The 10,081-nt window shown below is 37.4% G+C and overlaps 1 protein-coding gene across 1 annotated transcript; it reads left to right on the forward strand.

Moving 5' to 3' along the window:
• Positions 1–1,028: 1,028 nt before the first annotated feature.
• Positions 1,029–9,812, forward strand: LOC103590464 (N-alpha-acetyltransferase 25, NatB auxiliary subunit-like). Its single transcript, XM_008572699.1, has 3 exons — positions 1,029–1,145; positions 6,283–6,429; positions 8,978–9,812. The coding sequence occupies exons 1-3, from the start codon at positions 1,143–1,145 to the stop codon at positions 9,098–9,100; spliced, it is 273 nt and encodes a 90-aa protein (XP_008570921.1). The 5' UTR covers positions 1,029–1,142; the 3' UTR covers positions 9,101–9,812.
• The last annotated feature ends 269 nt before the right edge of the window (positions 9,813–10,081 follow it).

The raw sequence follows: 10,081 nt of genomic DNA on the forward strand, positions 1-10,081 counted from the left end.
CCGAAGCCCCAGGTGTGGTCGAGTGACAGTCTGGCCGGGATCCTCTTCCCTGCCCTCCCGACGCTGGCCGGGGGCTCCCCATGCCACCAGCCCCGCCAGAGATCCGCGGGTGGAGTGGGATTGGTGGCCGGTCCACAGGCCCCGGGGGGCGTCGCGCTGCTGACTCACTCTTTATTATGCAGCTTAAGTTAATCCCTCCAGTTTGTTTTATTTGTTGTTGTTACTAATTACTGAGATATCCTACCTTATAAAGAAGTCCAGGAGCTGATATAGCAAAACTCCCTCCTCTTTTTTTAGCCAGAGAGAAGAGGAGGAGGATTGTAAACACTCATAATCTATTATCTTTTCTTTTATTTCTGTCACATATTTGTTTACTTTTCTCCTTGTACTAGTCTGTAAGCCTCCTGAAGGTAGTATATACTATGTTCTGGTGACTAGCACATTGTAAGTGCCTAAGAGATACTTAATGAATGAGTAATAACTGGACATATATGTACATGCACACATTGTATTATATTAGAAGACTTGTAAACAGCTAATTTAATACTATGAAGGGCTATGTGCTGTTCAACTGGGGACATTTCCCCATATACTCGTATATATAAGTTAAGGTTTGCAGGTGAGATGGTATCTTACCTGGTTGAAGAGGTGTGTGGGGAAAGGCATATTGTAAAGAAACTTTGGATTCCATGCCTAGGAATTTGTACTTTTCACTGAGCAAAAAGATATGAATAGGCTCCCTACTTCTACAGGGAAATGAAAGAAAACTGGAGTGGAGTGGAGGATAGATTTAGAGCTGAGATAGCCAGAAAAAGGATAAATAGGCTATCACAGTATTCTGAGCAGATGATAATGAAGGCCTAGAGCAATGTGGTGATTGCAGACATTAGAGAGTAGAGATTCAGGGGAGAAACTGAAGGAGTTTGTGTAAAAGAACTAACAGAATTTCTTTGTTTTGTCCATTTCCCTTAACTTCCTGATAAATATGTTTAGTGTAATCTGTATTGATGCATTTGCAATTTTTCCTCTTTCAGACTATTTCTATTATCCTTTGGGTGTCCAGTTACTGTGAGAGTGTACTACGACCATACAAATTAAATTTACAGAAAAAGAAAAAGAAGAAAAAAGAAACCAGCATCATCATGGTAATAACAGAGAAATTCAAGTAACAATCTGGCCACATGCCACTTTTTCTCACTGTTTTCATACATGTTGTAAGAGTCCTTGGGATCCTATAAGCATTCTTTTTCTCACTGCCCATTTTTTTTCGTTGAAAAATTATACACCTACAGAAAAGTTGAAAGACTAATATAATAACACCCATAAGGATTCTTATAGAGGAACGGCCTGTGGCTCACTTGGGAGAGTGTGGTGCTGATAACACCAAGGCCACGGGTTCAGATCCCATATAGGGATGGCCAGTTTGCTCACTGGGTAAGCGTGGTGCTGACCACACCAAGTCAAGGGTTAAGATCCCCTTACCGGTCATCTTTTTAAAAAACAAAAAAGATTCTTATAGAGATTACCACTTGTTAACAATTTCCCACATTTGCTTTACGTTTCTTCTCTCTCGCTCTCTCATTTGTTGAACCATTTGAAAGAATAGACTTGTGACAATTAACATACCAATATAGAAAAAGGGCAGTTTCCTGCAAAACTACAATACTCAAGAAAATTTCAGTCAAGAAATTTTGTTTTGATACAATAATTTTATCTAATAAAGCCCATATTCAGATTTTTCTAGTTATCCTCATTATTTCCTTTATAGCCTTTTTTCAGAATACTGGAATCCCATCAAGGATCTAACAGGGCTTTTAATTGCTTTACCATCTTTAATCTTTTGCGGGGGTGTGGTGCTGGCTGGTATAGGGATCAGAACTGTTGACCTTGATGTTATAACACAGCCCTCTGACCAACTGAGCTAATGGGCCAGCCCTACCCTCCTTTAATCTAGAATGCTTCCTTAACCTTTTGTTTTGTCTTTATTATTTTTTGGGTAGAATGTCCCACAATGTGGATTCAGCTAATTGTTTCCCTAGGTTTGGGCTAAACATAGACACTGTGTCCTTTTTAGTAAATTAAATCAAGAGGCACTAATGTTGTTGTGTTCTCTTATTGGTGATTTCAGATTTCATTATAGTCATGTGCCACATAATGTTGTTTTGGTCAATGACAGCCCACATATACGATGGTGGTCTAATAAGATTATAGGTATATAGTAGGCTATACCATTTAGGTTTGTGTAAGTACACTCTGATGTTCCCACAACAATGAAATCACCTAATGACATTTCTCAGAATGCATCCCCATTATTAAGCAACACATGACTGTATTTGATCAAGGAAGTGTCCACTGGATTTCTTCATTGTAAAGGTGCCTTTTACCCTCTGCATTAGTCTGTAAAATAGAGCTGTCCCACCCCCATTCATATATATATTTGAAAGTGTAAAAGTATATATGTATTTTTCATGTATTTGAGTATCACTATAGACTCTTCTTTAAATTCACTCTATTATGATCCATTATCATCATTTCTTTTTGGATGTACAAATTGTCCCACATTTAACTAGCCCCTTTAATGTGGCCTCTGTCCTTTAACATGTCCTCGTCAGTTTTTGAGCCCTTACTTTCTGGAACAGTAAAAATACTGAGTACTTTGTGTTTTCTTACTCAGCTGAAATCATTTAATCAAGAGCCCTGGTTCCTTTATGGGGAATGGTATTTTTAAACCAAGATGTAGGTGTTATATGCTCATTGCTATTGGAGTTTCATTGCTTCTAGTTTATTACAGTGGAGAGACCTAGGCAATGTATTTACACAGCTGAAATCATTTAATCAAGAGCCCTGGTTCCTTTATGGGGAATGGTATTTTTAAACCAAGGTGTAGGTGTTATATGCTCATTGCTATTGGAGTTTCATTGCTTCTAGTTTATTACAGTGGAGAGACCTAGGCAATGTATTTACACACACACAGGTTTCGTTTTTTCTTTTTTTTGGCTGCTGTCCTATATGGGGATCTGAACCCTTGACCTTGGTGTTATAACACCGCATTCTAACCAACTGAGCTAACTGGCCAGCCTGATGCTCAGTTTTTACATAACGAATTCTTACTGATACCTCGAGTTTCAATCTCACATCAGTGTTCTTTCTGCTCTTTCCTTTATTCCCTATTCCCTATTTGTAGCTTCCTTTTCCCAGAGTGAGAACCCTGGCTCCCAACAATATAAGTGTATTTATTCATTTGCTGTTATACAATACTAAATAGTTTTAGGAATTAGTATTATCAGTTCCATTAGTAGTTCCAATAAAAAATCCACTAAATAAAATTCAAATTTGCTGCAGTTCTTTTTTTGTTCTTAGACTGTGTTCCAGTGAATGTAGACAGCTGAAGTACTCTAAAATTACTGGAATTAAAAACATTATATTATTAATGTGTTGTAAAGATCTCCCGTTTTGGTTTGTATTCAACTTTAGGCCCCCCCCCATATTTTTGAAAGTGGAAAACATTAACATAATTTTTATCCTTTTCACAGCCCATGACATGCTGTTTTATTAATGTTTGAGTTTATACCATCATTATTAACAGAGGTTTTTTTGTTTTGGTGGCTGACCAGTACAGGGATCCGAACCCTTTGACCTTGGTGTTCTAACAATTAATGGAGATTTTTGTTTACTGTAGCAATAAGACTGTCATTTGAAAATGTTGATGGTTTTAGTAGTAAAATTGACTTCCTGAACAATTCAGTAACAATTCAGGAATTCTTTAGATTAGACATTGTGCTTGGTATTCAAAAACAAGGGGTACTTAGATTTGAATGAGGGACTAAATGAGGGTGCCTTTCTTCCTTCACTGTAATTTAACAAAAAACAACAAAAATGATAATTTAACGGATCATGAGTGCAAAGTTTGAAAGTGTAGATCAGAGTTGCTTTGTTGCTGTCTCTTCTAATGAAACCTACAGTCTGAAAACTGTTCAAATAGCTTGTTGGATTTAGATTTTGTGATGTTTTTGTTGTTTTTCTGATTTCTAAAATTGAGAATGGTTTTCCTTTTTCTGATTATCAAAGTAACGCATAAAGTATGAGAAAAGTGAAGATCACACATATTCCCATCAACCAGTGATGATGATGCTGACGTTTTAGTTGTAAACAAACTAAGATCATGCTATATCAGAGGTTCTGCAACTTGCCTATTTTTTGTTTGTTTTCACATTATAGAGTATCTTGGACATCTTTTTACATCAGTAAATGTAGATATATCTCTTACTTTTAGTGGTTATATACCATCTTACTGTATTAATATGCCATAATTTCTATTGATGAATATTTGGTTGGTTCTAATTTTTTGAATATTATAAATAGTACTGCTATTAAAATATGGACAAATTCATAAAGACGAATTTATAATATGATTTCCTTAGGATAGCTCTAAGATCTGAAATTATGTATCTGTACATTTTTACATTCCCCCAAAGAGTGTTGAGTGTTTGTATCCTTAACCATCTGATTGGCAAATATTGATATGCCCTTTTTCTAATTTGCAGTTTTTCAAATTTTATTGATGTTGAGGGCCGGCCCGAGGGCCGGCCCGGTGGCGCACTGCTACAGTGCGCCGCTTGGGAGTGCGGCGGCGCTCCCGCCGAGGGTTCGGATCCCACATACAGACCGGTTCCCACTCACTGGCTGAGCAAGGTATGGGCGCAGCACCGAGGGTTGTGATCCCGTTGCCGGTCCGGTCCGGGCGCGACACTGAGGGTTGCGATCCATTGCCGGACATGAAAAAAGACAAAAAAGGAAAAAAAAAATTTTATTGATGTTGAACCTTCAAAGAATACTTCTTGAGTAAAATGCTAACCTTACCAGTTTATTGGCTAGGTTTTTTATACTTATGTTTTTTTAGTTGAATCATTTGTTTCTTGGATTTCTTTGATATGTTTTCTGTTCCTGCCTTTGCCCAAGTTTCCTATTGTGGTAGTAATATTTTTTCTGTTGATATATTTTAAGCTATTGGGTTCTTAACATAATGTTGCTAATCCTCTATCATACATGATGCAGGATTTTTATTTTCAGTTTGTTAGTCATCTTTCAACTTGCGTGATTTTTTTTGTCTAGTAATTTTTTAAAACACAAGATAATCTTTTTAATGTTTTCTAGCTTAATGTCATGGTTAGAAAGACCTTTTTAACTTATGATTGCTTAAGTTGTTTCCTAAATTTTCTTCTGATACTCTGATGGATTTTTTTACATTTAAGTAGTTAATCTATCTGAAATTTACTTTGATATTTATTTATTGTTAATTTGTATTTACAAATGTCTGGGTAGTTATCCCAGTACCATTCAGCCACTTTAAACCTTTGTTTTGAAATGCCACCATTCATTCATTCATTCATTCATTCATTCATTCATTTATATTTTATTTATTTTTTATTTTATTTTTTTTTTCGTGGCCGGCAACGGATCGCAACCCTCAATGTCGCGCCCGGACCGGACCGGGACTGGCAACGGGATCGCAACCCTCGGTGTTGCGCCCGCACCTCGCTCAGCCAGTGAGCGGCCGGTCTGTATGTGGGATCAGAACCCTCGGCAGGAGCGCCGCCACACTTCCCAAGCCGCCACGCTTCCCAAGTGGCGCATTGTAGCAGTGCACCACCGGGCCGGCCCCGAATTGCCACCATTTAAATTCCCTTATATCTTTCGGTCTATCTTTGGACTTGTTTCTTTTCACTCTTTGTTAATTTACTTATATAACAGTACCACCTGGTTTTCATGGAACTTCAAAATACATTCTTATATCTCTTAGGGCAAGTTCCCCTTCACTACTCTTTTTCAGAATTTTCTTGGTTCTTGTCACCCATTAGTTTTTCCACCAGAAATTAAAATATTTTGTTTCTGTCTCTATTAACATTATAGGAAATCCCAAAGACATAAAGAGAGGAAAATAAAGTCTTGGTTCCTCTTGTTCTCTTTAGTGTTCCAGGAGATTCCCAGCCGTAAGTTGAGTAATGACCAACTAAAATATTTTCTATTGGTTTCTCATCTCTAGTTCCCCAGAGTGAAATAAAACCTCATTTAAAAAAATGTTTGTCATTGTTGAGTTAGCAGTTATCTGGTGATAATTAAATTTATCTTGGTTCAAGACTGTCTTAATATCCAAAACTGTATCCATCTCTGTTGTTAATAGCATTAAGCACTGCTATAGTATGAAATTAGTATAGTCTATGTGATGTAAGCATGGAAAATATGTTTAATAATCTTTCAACTCTTTTTTAATCTTTTCCCCAGCCACCTGTCTTTACCAGTTTCCAAGACTATGTTACTGGGCTTCAGACTTTAATTTCCAATGTTGTGGATCATATTAAAGGGCTTGAAACACATCTAATTGCACTTACACTTGAAGGACTTATTTTAGAAGACACTTCTCTCTCACCGGTAAGAGACCGCAAGATATCAGCAATGTTACATATATAATTAAGTGTTCTTATCTTAATCACAAGGACAAGTTACTTTTCAATTCATCATTCTCTATTTATAAAACTTGTGATTAGAAGGTACCTGGCAGTAGTTTTTTGTTGTGTGGCAGTGGTAGTGATCATTTTCTCCCCGTACACTCCCTCTTCTTTCTATACATTTTTGGGGTTGTTTTTTTTTACTCTGCAAACTAATGGCACTATGATGAATTGATTCCCTGTTTTAAGCACCAGAGGGAACTAGCCATTCTTTTGAGATCCAAGGACAATCTCCTTGAGTAAGAATTTATCTGCTGACGAGTTGACTTGTCTGGCTTCCTTGCCGCAGCAGCAGTTATCACCTGAAAAAGGAGTGATGCTGGACGTCAGAAATAATTATGTCAGTAATACATAGGCTCTGGTGAGTAGTTCACCAGAAAGAATTCACCAGCCTGGAGTAGGTTTAGGATTTTGGTAGAGGCCAGAAGGGCAGTGGTGGGATCATGTGTTTATAGCCAATTGCTCCAGTGATCTTAAGATCACTTTTATCTTAAGAGAATGTTTCCCTCTGGTACTCTGTTTGATCTAAACCTCCGCTGATAAGGGAACTCATCCAGTAATCTGAGTGCAGCTGTCATCCTAGCTCTAGACCTTCCTAGGGAATGAATGGAATCTTGTTTGGCACACCAGCCTTAAAAGATTGTAGGCCTCTCTTTTGTTAAGTTTAAACATTTTAGAGCTTTGATCAAGGTGCTTACTGTGGGAAAGGGCTCAGATCATTTAACATTAACAAAGACTGATTAAAGAAGCAAGAGTTCATTTTCAGTATTATAGAGGTTATCCTTAACTTTGTAATATACTCTAGGTTTTTCAAGCCGTGGCTCTGTCATTATCTTTTGACCTTGGGAAGGTTACTTAACCCCCTGAGCATCAATTTATCTGTAAATGGAGATGTTACTAATACCTACTTCATAGGATAATAGTGAGGATTAAACAAAGCAGTAATTGGCCTTATATTGCCTACTTTTTGTTAAGGTCATGATATATAGAGTATACTGAGTAGTACCAGCCACCAAATACAGGATTCTTATAGTGCAGGGTACTTGTATTTTGGGTAAAAAAGAGCTCTTCAATTCAGATTCCATTAGTTTTGTCTCTTTTTTTCCTTCCTTTCTTTCTAAATTTGAAACTGTAAATAAGGCCTCTCGACTCTGACCTCTAATCCTAGTCCCCTTTTCCACCTCCCATGGGGTATGCAACTAAAACTGCTTGTGTGTTGAGACTTGTGTATTTCTACTCATAGAGAAAATACAAAGTATTATTGTGTTGGTTTGTACTTTTTAAAAAGTAAGTGATACACTCTATTCTGCAGCTTGGCTTTTTCTTCCCTCAACCTTACATTCAAGAGATCTGTTCAGGCTAACACATAGGGATCAATCTTGTTCACTAAACAGCTGTTTATTAAACAGTTCATTAAACATTCAAAATATGAATGCACCAGTCATTCGACATTTTTGGTTGTTTCTTTATATTTGCTTTTACAGTAGTACTGAATGAAATTTATTTGTACATACCTACCTATGCACATTTGTATTTCTAAGGTGGATTAAGTCTGTAGTAGTAGTATTGTTAGGTCAGAAGTTGTGATCACTTGGTTTCTTATGCAGTTCTGGGCTTTGGAACATTGCCAACTTCATATAAACCAATTTTTAGCCAACTTCTTTTCTGTGTTTGAACACTCCATCCCCTTTATTTTTTGTGGTCTACACTATAGCAAATATGTACCAGCAAATATTTAACTCATATATTTGAGGCTTAGGAAAGTTCTGGTCATCTTTTATTGTTTGGTGTCTTGAACCTATTGACTTTGTAAATATAGAGGGAGACTTGTCAGTATTGTAACTGGAAAAGATGGAGTTGGTAAAGTTGATGCCTTTAAAAATTGGCTATGATGATGTCCAAATTAGTAATAAATTCCTACTTTTTCTTTTCTGATAAAAACAAATAAAAAAATTTGAGGAACCTCAAATTTTCCACTTTGTACAACTTTTATAACAAAATAGTAATGATTTTATGTCCAAACTAAGTAGTAATTTTCTACTTTTTTTCTTGATTAAATGCTAATAATCAGAAATCTCAGTTTTCTGGGCTGGCCAGTTAGCTCAGGTGGTTAGAGCACAGCATTGTAATACCAAGGTAATGGGTTCCGATCCCCAAACCGGCCAGCTGCCAAAAAAAGAAAAGAAATCTCAGTTTTCCTATTTCATATAATTTATAACAAAGGGTCCTTGAAAGAATAATGATGGTAAAGCAACAAGGTCTCAGTGAAAAATCACATGGAAAAATATACATCTGTGATGAGCTTTTAGCCTTCTTTGTGTATTTTATGAAATTGAAAGTGACCCACTCTGTTCTGATGGAGCTTGCAGTAAGACCAAAGATAATCGTAGTTTTAACTTTTACTTGAGGAATTGTAGTCCGGGTGAATGATTTTTGAGCAAGACCATTTATTCTTGTCTCCTCCTTTGTAGGAAGAGAGAAAATTTTCAAAGACTGTGCAAGGAAAGGTGCAGAGCAGTTATCTGCACTCACTTCTGGAAGTGGGGGAGCTGCTGAAAAAAAGACTTGAGACCACAAAGAAACTAAAAATTTAAGCAAGTAAGAACCACAGACACTGATGATTCTCCAACAGAAAATGACACCATCTTCCCAGGCAAAAGCAACATCTGGTTGACCATCACTTTAATCCAGAACTTCCTCATAAAATGCATGAAGGACTTTGATTGTGAATTAATTTTTTTAGGTATTAAATATATACAATGGATTAAATTATTGTATATAAACCAGAAGCAGGACCCTCATCTGGGTTTGACCACTTTTTATACATGTTAATATGCATATGGCAGCAACAAGATAACCCCACTTTTCTTACTTCCCATCACCAGAAACACCTGGAGAGGGGGGTTTCTATAAAAGCAGCAATAGAAATTGAGCATAAAGCATTGACCTCAGAGCAGCTGATTGGCCCTTCTGTTATAGCAGTGGAAGTTGTGGTCTCATTCTTGAGCCTTAGGAAGCAGAAAGAAGGAAGTAGAGGGGGACTGTGACTGGAAGCAGGCCCTTTCCACAGCAGCAGGTTAGTATTTTGAGGATTCCTCAGCTGTTTGGCTCCCACAGAACCCAAGGCAGGTACACAAGGGGCCTCAGATGGGATTTGGCATAAGTTCCTGCCACTGAAGGGCACCATTCAGATGACCACAGTCATTCATTTTTTGGCTTAATAGCCCTGATAGCAAAGACATCCCCATCATAGTCCTATGAGAGTTAAATCTCAGATAGGGAGGCAAGGAAAGCTCTGTTAATTTACAGCAAGAGAGAGTAGAGGTGAGACAAGGAGGAGCCAGATTAAGAAAAGCCACAGACTTAATAAACCTAACTTGTTAGTTCCACCCAGATGTCCCTGTGAGTTTTCAGGTCTTCTCTGTCACTGTCGATGTGCCTTGGATGGGTGCCTCGGGTACCACTTTTCTAAGTTGTAAGGGGGACATGATGATGCCGCTTTCCTACTAAACCCCAGTGATGTTTGGAACATGAAAAAGATGGCATGTGACATGTAGAAATGATTGGAATTATAG

The sequence above is a fragment of the Galeopterus variegatus genome, unplaced genomic scaffold, assembly GCF_000696425.1.
Source record: "Galeopterus variegatus unplaced genomic scaffold, G_variegatus-3.0.2 Scaffold823, whole genome shotgun sequence".
Classification (NCBI taxonomy): domain Eukaryota; kingdom Metazoa; phylum Chordata; class Mammalia; order Dermoptera; family Cynocephalidae; genus Galeopterus; species Galeopterus variegatus.